Genomic DNA, 18,362 nt, shown 5'->3' with positions numbered 1-18,362 from the left:
CAGCTTTTTAAGTTAAATAAACCAGATCTCCAATACTAAATAGGTATAATAAAGCTCTGGGCAAGTTGAGACAAGGCTTGAACTTCGGTAATTATGCCCGAATAGCCTTAAAGTGCCGGGAACTAAGTAGCGATCGCCGATCTTAACCGTGCCTCGTTTGCACTTAATAATTCAGGCTAGCGGGTTAGTAAGTACTAGCGTCTGCCTTTGACTTTGCCATCCCATGCAGGCAAAGTCACAGATGACGAAGATTGATTGAAACTATCCTATGGCCTTCCTAATATTGCCACAACTATTTCTTTACCAAATTTCATCTAACTTGGTTCAGCGATTTAAGAGTTTTAAACTATTTTGCTACCTAATAGAAAAAGTACCAAGTAGAAAAAAGAAGGCAATTAGAAGGCAGGTCTACTTCCCATATAAATTTTGACTTTCATGCAGGGATCGAATTGTAACAGAGACGATTCACAAATAAGAACTATTAGACTTATTTCCTTTAAATTAATGGTCCTTATATATTTGATTATCTCGAACGAAAACATCGTCTAATCATGTGCATTTATCGGACCTAGAACCATGTTTAACCGTTTTCAACAAATCCATCAGGTTTAAGGCTAAACATAAAATCATTTTATCATATAGCAGCTACTTGCCGCAAGTAGCGGTCTATGCAAACGAGGCACCAACTGTGGTCGACTCTAATCGATACCGAACATTAAGTAACCGCCGGCAAATGGCTAGTTGAACGTCTATTGAATAGATAACCCAGATTACTTCGCAACCGTGCTATGGTTAGCTAGTAGCTACTTGCTGCAAGTAGCAGTGTATGCAAACGAGGCACCAACTGTGGTAAGTCTAATCGATACCGAACATTAAGTAACCGCTGGCATGGCTAGTTGAACGTATATTGAATAGATAACCCAGATTACTTCACAACCGTGCTATGGTCAAGCCGCAAGTAGGTACTAGCTTATTTACAGCGTGCATTTTTTTATATAACCGAAAATTAACACGAGTAGGTAGTATACTCTGTATCTTTAGGTACCTAAATATAAGTAAACAAATAATTTGTACATTTTAGGGTAGTTATAACATTTATTGATTAACCAACCAAATACAAAACCACCTGGATCTGTCACTGAACGATCTGACTTTAACCTACATTATTTGATTATGTAATGTTTTTGTCTATCCTCAACTGGCTGGAAGCCATTTGAGGGTACATTTTATTACTCTTATTTTATTACCTAAAGATACATACTGAGAGCAACTGTACAATTTCTACAATTTAAGCGCTACAATTTTGGAACGCCTTTAACCTATTTGGAACTCTAATGTAGTTATCATTAATTACTTGTATTCCGCCCAAGTTAGTAACTTAGTAACTCGCTCCAGTACTGTCCTATCTAAACGCAGCACGGCGTGTGGCCACTTGGCCAGTCGATGGAGTATTATTCACTGCCGCAAGTGGGTAGTTATACTAGTATCCCGAGTAGCCAGGAGGATTACAGTACACCTTAGTTGTGGGCTACAGTTTGTAGTTAAAGCTATCTTGGCTATATATGTTTATCTTGTAGATTATTTATTTCTACCGTCTTTCTGCCTACTTAAAATATGTATATGCTCTGGCAAACCCACTTTGTAAAGAAAAAGGCGCAAACTTCTAGTTTTCAAGGTTTGACGACGACTTTTCTTTTTGTAATTATGTCCACATAATTACAAAATTTGCTATTACTTGTAGACATGCAAAAAAAGCAGATTGAAAGTGAAAAGTACAATGTTTTTAACATTGTAATTTCCACTTTGTCACAAAATTAACTTCACAATAAAACTTGAGGACATATTTCAAATGTTAAAAAGACCCTCCTTAATGAAGGATGTCGGACATTTTGTTAATTCGTGTCGCCGCCATCTTGGCAATCTTAACTTTTTAATTCTTTGGCTGTTTGTCCTTGTTCTGCTAATTAAGATGGATATTTTGGGTTTGTTTTCAGTATCATGTTTTAAGGTTTTTTTCGCCTTTTTATAGTATTGTTTTCATTGTTGGATTTAGGGGAGAAATTTGTATTTAGTTTAATAAAGTAAACGGCAGAATTTTCAGTAAATTATAAATTAATTAGAGATTTGTAACAAAAAGAGTTTCATTTTGAGAAATTCTGATCATACCATACAATTGGGGAGCTATTTAATGCGATATTTAGGTACTTACATTTTATTATTATCATGTAAACTGAAGGAATCTGAATAAAAAAAAAAACTGACAGTGACTGTATCTTTTATTAAAAACGTCGAAAAAAAAAAGACTTATTATTAAGACTCTGCAGCGATTTTGATAGCCCACGCAGTGGAAGTGTTATTTATACGTCATAATTTCATAGAAGTTTGACGTTTAAAATAACACTTGCCCTGCGAAGGCTATCAAAATCTCTGCAGACTTTTCTTGGTCTAACTCTAACTTGTTTAACTCTTAACGCATATAGCGGTAGAAATTCGACAGGTATCAGTGAAATATCAAAAATGCTCCGAATTTTCTCTTAAATATCTTATGTTTGCCGTTATTACTTCCCCTCTCACTTTTATAGCTCGATCTCTTTCTGAAGTTGAAACCGGGGTGCGATCCCCGTCTTGAGTTATTTACGATATCCCACGCTCGCGACCCTCCGACTTATGCTATTTTATGTTATACCTTAAAGATTTAAGAAAAAAACATGTTTGTTTTGATGTGGGGATGAAAAGAGATGAAATCGCTGAAGGTATTCAATTTTAGTTACAAAGTTTGCAAAGCATTTCTATTTTTGAGGGAATTTTCAATGATGATTGAATACTGAACCGACTTAGCAATGACAATTTTTAAATAAAATAAAAATAAATATTCAATGTTAGTATGTCTCACAACAGTTTAAATTCAATTTTTTTTTTTTTTTTTTTTATTATGCATGGGTTTACTCATGGCCACAGACTAGCCGAGGCGTAGACGTGGCCTACGATGGAGCGAGCTCGCCCAGAAGGTGCCTGTTCACTCTTGATTAGTTTTAGTTATTTTATTTTATAAGGTACTTAAGTATTAAGTTTGTATTATTTGCGTTAAATAAACATATTACTTTATTTAAGCGTTATCCCGGCATTTTGCCACGGCTCATGGGAGCCTGGGGTCCGTTTGACAGTTAATCCCAAGAATTAATGTAGACATTAGTTTTTACGAAAGCGTCTGCCATCTGACCTTGCGCGCTTGTACCGCGTAGCCACGGTTTCGCCGTATGTAGCGCGTAGTCGCTACGAACAGTGTACCCGACAGTCGGGTTCTTGGCCCTAAATGTGTTAATCTGAATCGGGCTCCAGAGAAGCCACGAGTTCGTTTTTTTGCATTAGAAATAAGGTAAACAATCTTGATGTGTCTTTTAGTTGAAAAACACATTTTAAAAATAAGTCACGGCAAATGTGTAACAATTATGAAACTAATACGATCACTTATATTCTTCTGCTTTCATAATAGTTACTGATTTATAAAAAGCGTTTGTATTAAAAGACATGTCAAGATCGCTTACCTTCTTTCTAATTCTAAAAAAACGAACTATACAGGGTGTTTGGTACATCGTTTGCCAAATTAAAACGGCAGATAGGTTGAGTCATTTGCTATCTTCTCATGCCTAGAAAAACAAAATTGGCCATGGTTTTTTTTACTACTACGTAAGTAAAAATTTGGAATTTACAAAAAACCGGCATAGAAGTGAAAAATTTTTTTTGCGTAAAATTAAAAATTTCTAGGCCTGAGAAGATAGCAAATGACTCAACCTATCTGCCGTTTTAATTTGGCAAACGATGTACCAAACACCCTGTATAGTAAAACCAAAATCAGTGCTCGTATAATCGACTCAACTAATTCTCGTCCATAAAGAGATTAGCTCCGTTAATAACAATACGGCGAATAACATCTTGAGGGAGAGCCCTTCTGATATAAATAATTTAACGCCCTTCAGCTGGGGTCCAAGTTATGAGATACTAGCGGCCCGCGCACTTCGCACGGAGTACACAAAACTTTAAAAAATTGAAATTATACACCTAAAGGGTCACGCTAGACCGGGCCGGGCCGGGCCGGAGCTTCCGGCGCTTCGTTTTCTATGGAAAGCACCACGTTAGTTTGTACTTACCATGGCATGATTTCCCGGTTTTTTTTTTTTTTTATTATGAATGGGTTTACTCATGGCCACAGACTAGCCGAGGCGTAGACGTGGCCTACGATGGAGCGAGCTCGTCCAGAAGGTGCCTGTTCGTTCACTCTTGATTTGAAGGTTGCCGGGTTATAAGAACACGAATGTATGGGGATGTAGCGAAAATGCTTTTTATTAGGCGAAACGACATGATGTGATTGTCATGTCATTGTTGTGATTAGCGCTGATAACGTCCCGATTAGAACTTTAGGATACGTCAAATTTATGACTAGAGACACCGACATATCTAATCCATATTCGAGTATGTAGTATCTAAAGTGCCATTCTATGGAACTCGCTAACAATGTAAACAAACCGCCATATTGAAATTGTCAAAGAATGATGAATATACTAGTTTATTGTCTATTATGTTTGTTTATTTCTCTCTTTGTTTTTATCACTAAAGTAACCTATTTTTATTTATTTATTTAATAACATTTTTACAAATTTACAACAAAACACTAAAACTTATAAATAAAAAAATTACTAGTGACTTTTGTTTACATAGTTAGCAAGTTCCATAGAATGGCACTTTAGATACTATATGGATTAGATATGTCAGTGTCTCTAGACGTAATATTTGACTTACCTTAGAGTTCGAATCGGGTCGTAAGTTTAAATCAGCGGTCGGCAACAAGCGGCCCGCGAGCCTTAGATTGATTATTTTGTATGTAATATTGACAAACGACAATGTCTGCTAAAGTCACAAATATTAAAAAAGTGGGGCCGGCGTCAACTTCGTTAATTAGTATGTGGCCCTTGGCAGCTAAAAGGTTGCCGACCGCTGGTTTAAATTATGTGCCAATATTTAGCGCTACCCTCTCCATCTTTCAACTTGTGCCAAACCTAAAATCGGAGCCTATGTGCCAAGTTAAGAGGTTACTTATCGGTTTAGCCGATTTGATATAAGGGGCGCAATGTTTTCCGAGGGGCCCCTCTGTCTATTAGATGCTTCACTGGTTATTGGGAATACTTTTAGGGCTCCGTGCCTAGACAAGGAAATAAGTAACCCTTATTTCGAATCTCGGAATTTGAATACGTGTATTTTTGATACGATCTGATATTCTGAGGAGCATTATAGGCCCAAAAGAATTTAGGTAATGTCCTTGATTTTTTCCTCAAAAAATAATTCAGTACCTACGTGCTGCAAAAATATGTTACACAACGATGAGCGCAAAAATATCTGACATGATCTTATTTGTAGAGCTATAAGAGCGTGTGACGTGTCACATATTTTTGCGGCCTTCGAAGAGTAACATATTATTGCAGATGACTATATGTGTCGTCATGTAGCACCGACTAGTTTGCTGTTTTATTTTATTAGTTTATTTGTGTAAGGCCCACTTGCACCATTCCACTAACCCGGGGTTAACCTATTAAACCTGGAGTTACCATGGTTACCCATACAATCTGACACTAGGTTAACGCTTTAATCGCTTAACCTCGGGTTTGTAGGATGGTGCAAGTGGGCCTAAGAGTGGAGTGGATGGAATTTATCTGAAACATTACATCGTGACGTCACGGTCAACTCACCTACTTTTTATATTTCTATCCGATTTATTAAATAGAACTTGTGTTTAATAATAACTCCTATTTGTGTTTTTGTAATAATTATGTGGTGCTACACTGAGAGAAAAATCATCACCAGGAATTAAAAAACAGTTCTGTACTGGGAGAAAAAATGAAGTTTTAGTAATAATTATGGACGTTTCACTATTTCTGTAAAGTTTATTTATTTCTACAAACAGCTCAGTAATCCCAAATATAATTTCAACAAACAGATAATAGAAATTGCAAAAGTCAATTTGTTCCTATTAGTTAACTCTCTTTGTCCCCGGATTAAGTTTATTTTTGTAATTCTAAGTGAGTTTTTGTTGTACTTTTCTCTCAGTGTATATTTCATGCATGGTGTAAAATAATTTATTTTAAATACAGTGTAATATCATTGGGTATTTATTACACCCCAATGCCTAAGCAATCAAGATTGCCCAACACACTTTAAAAGAGTGTAGTATTTCAGAACCTGAAATCAACAAAGCCAGCTGAAAGCATTGTCCGTTGTTCGTTAAAACGTCTCCACTTCCTCAAATAACTACTCACAATAAGTAAAAAGCTCTTAACCCAACAAAAGGCGACAACTCTGATACAACTAAACACTTTAAAGTGAAAAAGCACAAATGCCATTATTAGTATCGAGAATGGAGTGTCGCGCGCCGCGCCGGCCCAAAAAGAGTAAAATCGCGGCGTGCATCGATTTTTATACCCTCGCCGGGGGCGGGGTCACGCAGACAGCCAATCAGGGCGCGGTGAACCGACCAATCGCGCGGTTTCTTCCATTCCGCTCTTGAAGGAGCGCTGTAATGGAATTTGAATTCAGAACTTTGGAACGGCGGGATTAACCGACGGGATTTTTTCCTTTATCGATTTTATGGCGTTTTTTTCGCTAATTAGCTTTGAGAAGGGTTTAGCCTGGGGCGGGTTTAGTTTTTAATTGGTAATTGGTACCCAATTAGTTTTTAGAGGTTTCAAGTGGATTTTGAACTTTGATGTTTTCAAAACCTATTCATATAAGTAGGATGTCTATACAATTGTTTGCTAACGAAACTACCGTTTACTGTCAGTTTATAGACATATATATATATATGTACCTATAGTATTTATGGTTTTTATTTTGATTAAGTAAAACAAGATGTTAAAATGTATTTGAACAGCGTAAGGCTCTACGCGTCACGCCTACGACAACGCTACGGGGCTACGCCTTTCGTAGCTTCGTAGACCGCTACGAAATCGTATTATCTTGCATTTCGTTATAAATTTTTCATGTGTTTGTTTTTGTTTTATATTGAAGTACCTATTTATAAATATATACAATTATACACTGTGGTTGAGTACTTATGTAGTATAGTAATAACAAAAAAAGAGTGAGTTTTCTTGAGTGTTACTTTTTTATGTAAAACTGGTATGGAAAGATATTACCTATTTTACAAAAAAAAATGTGCTGATTAGGACACACCACTAAATTTTGTGACAGATTTCCATAAAATAAATATGAAGACAATCCTAATAATTTAATTTCATTGGTACATAATAATCAAGCAATATGTACCAATAAAACCGAAATTACTTGAAAATCTAACTTAAAAAAATGAAAAAGGTTCTCAAAGGTGTAATTAATTACGAAAATCTCTTAATCACGTGTAAGGTGATTAGATCACGTGCAACAAATTGGTAACGGAAGCCTCGTGCCACCCGGCACGTGCATCATTTACATAAAGTCGCGTATTCTGTGCACCGTTACAGAATAAATAATAGTACTACCGTATAATACGCATGAACAGTACAAAATGGACTAGGAAAATAGCAACCTGGGCAGGACCTATCAGTAACAGAGGACAAGGGAGACCAAAACAACGATAGAGCGACCAGATTTACAAAGTAGCAGGTAAAGACTGGACGCAAAAGGCAAACGACCGAGAGATATGGAAAAATTTGCAGGAGGTTGGCGCTTACGCTATTATTAACGTCGCTCCAATTTTATTGCGACGCTATGCGACGTAAGCGCCAGCTACTATAAGGTACATTTTGCCGTGGAACGTCACATATGTTTACTACCTATATCGTATCTAGTTAATCTATAATTCATTTCCCGAATCGAGCCGTTATACTGTTAATACAGTATCATAAACATGTATACCCATTATCGCTCTTTGCTTTATACAATACCTTTGAATTAACATAACATTGATACACAAATCTAGATTGCATCTATCCCTAGACTGCCGTATTCGAACTTCAAGATATTCACAAGAGACGACACGTACTAGATCCATTCTAGATACGTTATAGTTTAGATATCAACTAGTTCTCTTTTGCAGCGCAATTCGGGCAACCAATGTCACTTTTACGTTAGATAGAGTAAGATATCTATTAGATATGAATTGGATCTCTAAGTCATATCCTGTGGAAATCGTTTAAGAGTATTTCCAGAATCGCGCAAATGTCATATTTGACAGGTTAGATCGTTATCGTATCTTGGTGATGTCTTAAAGATATCTAATAGATGTCTATTTCAAAATCCGAATCATAATTATAGCTCTTTGCTTTGTACAATACCTTTGAATTAACATAACATTGATACACAAATCTAGATTGCATCTATCCCTAAACTGCCGTATTCGAACTTCAAGATATTCACAAGAGACGACACGTACTAGATCCATTCTAGATACGTTATAGTTTAGATATCAACTAGTTCTCTTTTGCAGCGCAATTCGGGCAACCAATGTCACTTTTACGTTAGATAGAGTAAGATATCTACATATTAGATATGAATTGGATCTCTAAGTCATATCCTGTGGAAATCGTTTAAGAGTATTTCCAGAATCGCGCAAATGTCATATTTGACAGGTTAGATCGTTACCGTATCTTGGTGATGTCTAAAAGATATCTAATAGATGTCTATTTCAAAATCCGAATCATAATTATAGCTCTTTGCTTTGTACAATACCTTTGAATTAACATAACATTGATACACAAATCTAGAGTGCATCTATCCCTAGAGGAGTACCGAGCCACAATCTAGGTACGGCATTGCAATTAGCTGCTGAATAGCCATTGACAGGCCGTCTCGAGTGTCGATATCGAGCTGGCTCGCTGAATAGCCTCGCGAGTACATCACTAGTGCCGTAGGGTTGCGATAAGTGCTTTGTCGATCTAGAGTTAGACCAAAGTCTGCAGCGATTTTGATAGCCCACGCAGTGCAAGTGTTATTTACGCGACATAATTTCATGGAAGTTTGACGTTTAAAAATAACACTTGCACTGCGTGGGCTATCAAAATCGCTGCAGAATTTTCTTGGTCTAACTCTATCATAATCTGAAAGACGATTGCAATTTTTTTTTTATTCTTTTGTATTCATCTCTGTAACTCGTTGATTCAGACTTCAAACACGAGACTAATTTAAAAATGAAATTAAGCGATTGTGTGGTAAATGTTCATATTGATAAAAAGTCAAATGTTTTAAGGACTCTCTCACATAAAAAGTTAAATTAGCATCATTTGGGATCACTAATTAAAACAAAATAACATTGCATTGAACAGCCTAATAGGCTTTTGGTTGTAAGTACATCTGTACTGTACACAAATAATCCATGTTTTTGACAACCCGTTTTTCTACTTACACATCCCCCAATCTAACATTTGATTGCATATTATTTCTGACTATCACACATAAAAGAAAACTATCAAAATAAGACATAAACAGTGTGACTTTAAACTATCGATAGATTAAAACTCCCACCCCTCCAGGGCCGCGCAATCCTCTTTGTTCCAACAATCGATAATCGATACATTCGACATCACGATTCCACAAAGTGAGAAAGCTTGTTTCCCCGCGATAGACGATTTTCTCTATTTCCAACAAAGTGATTTATTACTTTTTCTCTTTTTGTTGTTATTCTTATATTGCGAGTTGTAAGTGAAAAGTTGGATCCCCTTTGTGAAAGCGATTCGGATGAAACTAAAAGTGTGAGAGTTTTCACTTTTCGAATGTGAGACGCTGCGAATGTTAGTTTTGGATTGAATCAAAATAAGATGATGATGCTTACTATCTTACCTTTAAACGAGCAATTGTTGTTTATTTACATATACAGTGTGGAAAGATAAGTCGGGCCCTGGAGGGAAACTACCTTAAATCCTTAAGCAGGCTCATTTTACTTAAAGGAGACATTCCTTTATTTTTAAAAAGAAACAAAACTGCATCCCCAGGTCACCTTCGTTTGTTATGGTGCCCAGGAGGCTGGCAGCGTTTCCTTTTTGGATGGCCAGGCTTATTCTCTGGCCGAGGTAGCTGCCAGCCCTCTGGTCACCTGTGGTGTCGATGAGACGCTGGGACATTTCCTTAAATAAGGCTTTTGCGCTAGTTTCTAATCTATAGATTAGATATGTCAGTGTCAAACAAGTGTCAAAAGTGACGTTTTTGTTTGAAGAAACGTCGCTTTTGACACTTATTTGACACTGACATATCTAATCCATATCTTTTCTAGATCTATTAACTGACCTATCTTGAAGTTCGAATTGGGCCGTATGTCTATCTTCGGCTGTTGTCTTATAAATTCCGTTTTGTTGCAGGTTGGGGCTGATCACGCAATGGAGCGCCCTAGCGGGGCGGTACGGCCAGCTGATGCCCCCGTGGTACTGGCGGCCTCACGACAGGTCCCCACCACGAGGTTAGTTAATACTGAACCACTTATTACATACGCCGTTTCACTCTGATACAACGTTTTCTCTCATGGCTATAGTTCATGTCATCACGATGACTCGCAGATTTGTCAAATCAAACCTTTAAAATAACATGACAATATGACAAGCCACGCGTCTCTGTGAATGACACGATCTAAAGGGGCCCACTGATAGCCCACTGATTAACAGTCCGCCGGACGGTATCAGCCTGTAAGTTACAACAAAATTTTGACAGTTCCGATCAACTGACAGGCCTGTACCCCTTAATATGCCCGCGATTAATTTTCCCGCGTAAGATAGATAGATAAAAACTTTATTCATTTCCACAATATGCATAGTCTATAGGTAGAGATAAGATAACAAAGAACGCATGCAGCTTAGAATAAAAATTAAAACTACGTAGTTTACAATTTGTGACGAAATCAAAAAAATACAATAGGTACAAACCAGGGCCCCTATTCGACAAGCGACGTTTGACGTATCGTGTTGATCTCCCGTTGATGTGGGAAAAATCATAAGTTCTCGAATACATACAATGTCAAAATTTGACATTAACAATCCACAGTTATGGTGACAAGCAAACCAAACCGAACCACCCTTAGTTTAGAGTTGAGTTTTGGTTGTACCAAATGATATTATCCACCGTGGATGGAATCAACACTCAGTATGCAATAAAATCAACTGTTGATTTGACGTGGATGCGAAATCTGACAGTTGTACATGTCGAATTTGGCCCCAGATGCGTTTTAGACCCATTTTATAAACCACAGATATACGTGTAAAGTGGATAGAGCTCTACTATCAAACAGTGTGACCGAAAGAGAGGTCAAACTAGATAATTGCATCTCGTTCTTAACAGTAAAGCCAACATAACTAAAAGCAATAATGTAATTGTAACGATGTTGCCAGGCATTAAAAATAAAGTAAAGCGCGTGCTGGCACTTAATCAGTGCGGTAAGGGCCGGTAATCGATTACCGCGACGCCTTACCAGTGTAATCCGCTGACGTAACAGAGCCGGCATTATGCAACAGCACGGTGGGGTTGGAGCACAGATCTACGACATCGGTTATGGTAACATTCCATTTCTAACCGCAGCTGCACTACCGGTACTGAACGCGTCGATGTCATTGTCAATTTCCATAGTAAAATGAACAGTAATGCAGCTGTCGTTGGAAATGGACTGTCACCTTAAGGGTAACATTCCATTTCCAACGACAGCTGCACTACTGTCAATTTACCATTACACGCCAATTCTGGCATCAGTTCAGTCATAAGTCTTATTCGAGTTTTGACTGATGCCAGAATGACTGAAAATGGACACGGTTACGCGATCAGTCCAGACAAAATTACGACACAGTCGCCGTTTGGACACAGAACGCAACACAGTCAATATGTCTAATATGGTGACTGCATGACATGACAAATAGGAACATTTCCGAGAAAATACGATGGAAAACAATTATGTACAAGATTGCCTGTCAAATATCACAAGTAACCGACCGAATGCGTCGATCAAACAGAAATAGTATGGGCATTTTCTATGAAAAGGGACCTTATTGTCGATGGCGCTTACGCCGCACAGCATCGCGCGGCATTGTATTTATATCGGAGCATCGTTAATAAACTAGAAACAACTTGTCAAGTGGGTGGTTCCTTCCCTTGCCCCAGTTTAGTGTCAATTTTCCAGTCTTTCATTATTTAGAAAAAATATTAAAATTAAAACCAGCCAAGTGCGAGTCAGACTCGCGTACGAAGGATTCCGTACCATTACGCAAAAAACGGCAAAAAAATCACGTTTGTTGTATGGGAACCCCACTTAAATATTTATTTTATTCCGTTTTTAGTATTTGTTGTTCCAGCGGCAACTGAAATACATCATCTGTGAAAATTTCAACTGTCCAGCTATCACGGTTCATGAGATACAGCCTGGTGACAGGCAGACGGACAATGGAGTCTTAGTAATAGGGTCCCGTTTATACCCTTCGGGTACGGAACCCTAAAAATCACGAAATTTTGATTCGACGGACTAGACATGAATTACACTGACTACAAACCTAAAAGATTGGAAAAACATCACAAATGAATCACACAATCCCCGTAACCCCCAACCCCAATATTCATCTCGCATCTCAACTGGAAAAGCAATCATCATCACATCTTTGCTCTCTCAACCCCGCTCTTTAATACCCGAAACCCCTCGGAACAAAGACCGCCATTTCACGCGGTCCAAACCGAGCGCACAATGCTTCCCTACAATTATTCGCATATAGCAACACTGACGGAAGTTTGGAAATTATAGCTGTCCCGCTCGCACCCGTGTTTTAGCTGACTACACTGCGTTCGCGCCAAAAGCGTTTGGACGTGATGTCGCATTTTAATATTCGAATGCGGTGTAGATTGCTATTTAGTGTTTATCTGTGGTTTTCGCCAGTAATGTTGGTAGACCGTTAAAAGCGGCGGGAATTATTTTAAATTGTTGTTATTCTCCGACTAGATTTTAAAATTGAAGTTTGAAGGGATAGCCAAAATGTTTCATGAAACGTGGGAAAAAATTAAGAGAATATGTTCAGTTAATTTTTTTATGTACTTGTATAATTAACAACAAGTAGGTAAGTCCTATATTTTATAATTTCTAACATGTCTGAGTTTGGGATTTTTAGCATAAAAAGAGTACGACATAATTTCTTCTCTATTTCATGTATTCGTCAGAAAAACTTTACAGTTTTTATATTTTGCTTTTAAAATTGGCCAACGTTATGCGAAGTGCTCCATTTTCTTAGTTATCTTCAATTTAGGTATAGGGAAACAGATAATAAATTGTACATTATTACTTATTACACGTCGTAATAATGAATCCATTAGGACCATTAGTTCACTAACTTAATGCACCCTGAATTCATTAGAATCCATGCATTAAGCAAATTGGAAATATCTAACTCACTATCTAATGCATCCAACACACTCATAAACTGCTTAAACTAGTAAGCGTTTGTAAGCAACGGCAACAAAGGCTTACGGCGTACGGTTTCGAAAATCAATTCCAATCACAGACAACCAACCACTTTAAGAAGACCCCTCGATACCACACTAACGAACGAAACGCTAAGCTCAAGTTACATTGGCGACCTATCTTTGTTTTAACTTTAAAAGTAAACCCCTTCCAATTGAAATGAAACCCTATTTTCTAGCGCACAATGTCCGGTTTTGTCTGAATGTGGAATGTTCTGAATTCGATTGTAGTGATTCGTTGAACAGTGTTGATGACATTTGGTTTCACGCGTCCGATTTCAAATTTTGAATTTCGAACGCAGAAATGGATTTTCGAAATACCGTGTTGATTTATTATCTTAGCTTACTTCCAATTTCGCACGAAGCGTGTGCTAGGTATATGTTTAATTTAATAATTTTAATAATGAGTGATCCAAACACTCTTAGTTTGAGTTCTATTGAATATTCAGTCAACTATTTTGGAGCTATTATATGCTGAAGCTCGTTTACAGTGATTTAGTAACTAAACACCGCAACTTGCCACAAACTTAAAAACATTTTTAAACTTGGTTTTCTTGATGTTCTCTTAATATTAATATTTTTTTGAATATATCTATCGCTTCGCTGCTAAATAAACTATTACATACTTATTTATTGTTATAGCGCCAACGGAAATACATAATCTGTGAAAATTTCAACTCTCTAGCTATCACGGTTCATGAGATACAGCCTGGTGACAGACAGACAGACAGACAGACAGACAGACAGACTGATGTGACAGATGTGACAGACACACAGACAGACAGTGGAGTCTTAGTAATACGGTCCGGAACCCTAAAATGCGTTATAAATATTAAATTTAACTCAATATTCTCAAATTTACTCCCTAGACCAGCGGTTCTCAAACTTTTTTGGTGACGGAACCCTTTTGGAAAGCGAAATATTTGACGGAGCCCCAAATTAAATATTTTCGTTCGTCACTGTCAAACAGATACCTATTTATTACAAGAGCTGGTTTTTTTTTCTTACTATTACAAGTATTTTCTCGGAGCCCCAACAGAGGCTTTGCGGTTCCGCGGAACACACTTTGAGAATGGCTGCCCTAGTACCACAACTGACTTCTAGGTACTGATGGTACGTCTACATTGTCTGTGGCTTAAACTAAAGCCTCGGGCATCGTAAATCTTACACCACTCCCGAACCATTACTCGCATCGCATAGATACTCCCGTAATCAAATAGGTAGAAGGTATACGACTAACTGCCGTATTCGAACTTCAACATATTCACAAGAGATGACACGTACTAGATCCATTCTAGATACGTTATAGTTTAGATATCAACTAGTTCTCGATTGCAGCGCAATTCGGGCAACCAATGTCACTTTTACGTTAGATAGAGTAAGATATCTATTAGATGTGAATTGCATCTCTAAGTCATATCCTGTGGAAATCGTTCAAGAGTATCTCCAGAATCGCGCAAATGTCAAACTTGACAAGTTAGATCTTAAACATATCGTTATCGTATCTTGGTGATGTCTAAAAGATATCTAATAGATGTCTATTTCAAAATCCGAATCGGGCCCTATGAATGCAGATGGAAATTGGCTTTTATTCTAAAAGCTGGAACAACGCTTGAGTAATGCGCACTGCTTAGGTGCTCGTATCACAGATATGGGCATTATTTTGTTTCTGATAACAAAATACCGTAAAATGGGGTGAGTAGGGATTACGAGGGCAGTTGGGTTATGAATGGGGTGAGGAGGGATGACAGAGGGATGAGTTGGTTTTTAGTCTACTGCTACGTAAATTATATATTCTAATAACAAATCAAGCTATTATAATGTTCATAATCCCAAAGTGTCGATCCAACAATTTTCAAAACTCACCTTAGTAGGAAATCCCTCTCCACCCCTAGTACGGGGTGAGCTGGGATTTCCTACTTTTTCATATTTATCTTTAAAGTTATGAAATGGAACACACAATCATAAAAAAAAAAGTTCAAACGACCGGAACATTTACTCGTATTATGTATAAAAATCAGTTTGCCACATGTAAAAATAAAGTTTTATCGAAATTTGAATGTCAGTTTTGTCCCTCACCCCATTTTATGGTACAAGGTGAGCAATTTTATGATTGGTAATAGTGTTTTTTTACATTGAAGTTCTAAATAAAGTTGATTGATTAGGGGTGACCGAGGTGAGTTAAAACAGAGGTAAGTTGAAACAACGTGAATTTTGCGGTATTTATAATCGTCTTGAGGCAAGGACGCATATTGAGGAACCAGCGGGTTACTAGGACGCGGCTAAACATCGTTTTTTCCACCACGATATCAGTTATATATGTCTCAAAAATTACGCTGTTTCAACTTACGTCTGTTTCAAATCACCTCATTGCGCTTACTTACCAAACTTTTGATTATGTCCAGTCATGTCCAGTCAAATGATCAAACACTACATACATTGAATACAGAATATTGTGTTGACAGGCGTTAGTCCGTAATCTAATCGGAGGCGTAAAACGTAAGCGGCAGTAATGGGATCCGCGGAAGCCTCGCAACCGGTTGTAATCAAAGCGAAGCTGTTTTTGTAGGTTAGCTGTGATTTCATGGCGCGGCTTAACAATCAATAAAACGGTATCTAGTCAACTGGAATGATTAAGTAACCTTTTTTAGGGTTCCGTACCCAAAGGGTAAAAATGGGACCGTAGTACTGAGAATCCACTATCCGTTTGTCTGTCTGTCACTAGGCTTCTCATGAACCGAGATAGACAGTTGAAATTCTCACAGATTATGTATTTCTGTTGCTACTATAACAACAAATACTAAAAAGTACGGAATCCTCGGTGGGCGAGTCCGACTCGCATTTGTCCGTTTTTCTTCTATTCTATTAATTGTATTGTTTTGTTAAGCTTGTTTATAATACGAACAAATTATTATATAAGGTGTCTCTATATGTTTAGCATCCGCTGATTTTGAGACATTTAAATTATCGTTCCTGATTCTAACTATTTAAATTAAACTTTAGATCTTTGCAACAAATCTTCAAAGGGGAAACATTATCTTAGTGTTAGGCCTAATAGTCCGGGAGCCGGCTGCATGAAACAAACCTCATCAAAAAATAGAATATACCTACCCTGTAGAGGTACCTGACATTTAGTAGATTCCAACGCACTTGGTCGGCCTAGGCTTAACCTGGCAGATTTTGTACAAATGGCAAAAACGTTGGACAAAAATTCATCAAAAAAAACCTCATCGAAAAATAGAATGAAACTTGTATGGTAGGATACCTGACCTTGAGGACAGTAAAAAAAAAGTGGTCGGCCTCACCTTAGCCTGGCAGTTTTTGCAGTCCGACCAGATTTATTGGGTCACGTGAGAGCTACAATTTACCTCATCGAAAAATAGAATGAAACAAACGGATTATAATAGCTAAAATAAGCCTGTCGACGTATGTCTTGGTCGGCCTCACCTTAACCTGGCAGTTTTTGCAGTCCGACCAGATTTATAAAAAAATCATCAAAAATTTTTTATCGAAAAATCGTATGAAACTTGTATGGTACGATAGCTGCCTTTGAGAACAGTAAAAAAAAAGTGGTCGGCCAAATCCTGTGTTGGCAGGTTCCTGTGTCCGACCAATTTTGTGGTACCACGTAAGAGCTACCATTTACCTCATCGAAAAATAGAATGAAACAAACGGATTATAATAGCTAAAATAAGCCTGTTGACGTATGTCTTGGTCGGCCTCACCTTAACCTGGCAGTTTTTGCAGTCCGACCAGATTTATAAAAAAATCATCAAAATTTTTTATCGATAAATCGTATGAAACTTGTATGGTACGATAGCTGCCTTTGAGGACAGTAATAAAAAAATGGTCGGCCAAATCCTGTGTTTGCAGGTTCCTGTGTCCGACCAATTTTGTGGTACCACGTGAGAGCTACAATTTACCTCATCGAAAAATAGAATGAAACAAACGGATTATAATAGCTAAAATAAGCCTGTTGACGTATGTCTTGGTCGGCCTCACCTTAACCTGGCAGTTTTTGCAGTCCGACCAAATTTATGAAAAAATCATCAAATATTTTTTATCGAAAAATCGTATGAAACTTGTATGGTACGATAGCTGCCTTTGAGGACAGTAAAAAAAAAATGGTCGGCCAAATCCTGTGTTTGCAGGTTCCTGTGTCCGACCAATTTTGTGGTACCACGTGAGAGCTACAATTTACCTCATCGAAAAATAGAATGAAACAAACGGATTATAATAGCTTAAATAAGCCTGTTGACGTATGTCTTGGTCGGCCTCACCTTAACCTGGCAGTTTTTGCAGTCCGGCCAAATTTATAAAAAAATCATCCAAAAAATTTTATCGAAAAATCGTGTGAAACTTGTATGGTACGATAGCTGCCCTTGAGGACAGTAATAAAAAAGTGGTTGGCCAAATCCTGTGTTGGCAGGTTCCTGTGTCCGACCAATTTTGTGGTACCACGTGAGAGCTACAATTTACCTCATCGAAAAATAGAATGAAACAAACGGATTATAATACCTAAAATAAACCTGTTGACGTATGGCTTGGTCGGCCTCACCGTAGCCTGGCAGTTTTTGCAGTCCGACCAAATTTGTGATACCACGTGACAGCTAGAATAGGACCACACATGCTGTTTCCATACGCATCATGACTTTGTGTACCTATCTGATGGGCGCGCGTATATGAAACGCCTTCTTGTACGTGCAGGTGATCCAGGTATACACCAAAGCTTAGTTTTCAATCGAACACTTGTAATATAAGAGGAAAAACTGCACGTGATCCTTCCAAAATTTAAATAAATGGTAAAATGTTCCTCCACGATGTTCTCAACGGGCATCTAGACTACGTTGGATTGCTGTCACAGTTAGGGCTCCGCGCTCCCACGCGCCGAACTCGTCACACCA

General features: G+C 37.8%; 1 protein-coding gene across 1 annotated transcript in view; it reads left to right on the top strand.

Moving 5' to 3' along the window:
- Positions 1–18,362, top strand: part of LOC134675275 (homeobox protein HMX3-B-like) — a 33,263-nt gene that overhangs the window by 2,526 nt on the left and 12,375 nt on the right. The window contains exon 2 of the mRNA XM_063533496.1: positions 10,338–10,435. Within this exon, the coding sequence (XP_063389566.1) occupies positions 10,338–10,435 (98 nt within the window). The remainder of the gene's footprint in view (positions 1–10,337; positions 10,436–18,362) is intronic.

The sequence above is a fragment of the Cydia fagiglandana genome, chromosome 21, assembly GCF_963556715.1.
Source record: "Cydia fagiglandana chromosome 21, ilCydFagi1.1, whole genome shotgun sequence".
NCBI lineage: Eukaryota > Metazoa > Arthropoda > Insecta > Lepidoptera > Tortricidae > Cydia > Cydia fagiglandana.
The sequence above is the reverse complement of the archived record's forward strand: the minus strand, read 5'-3'. Positions and strand labels throughout refer to the sequence as shown.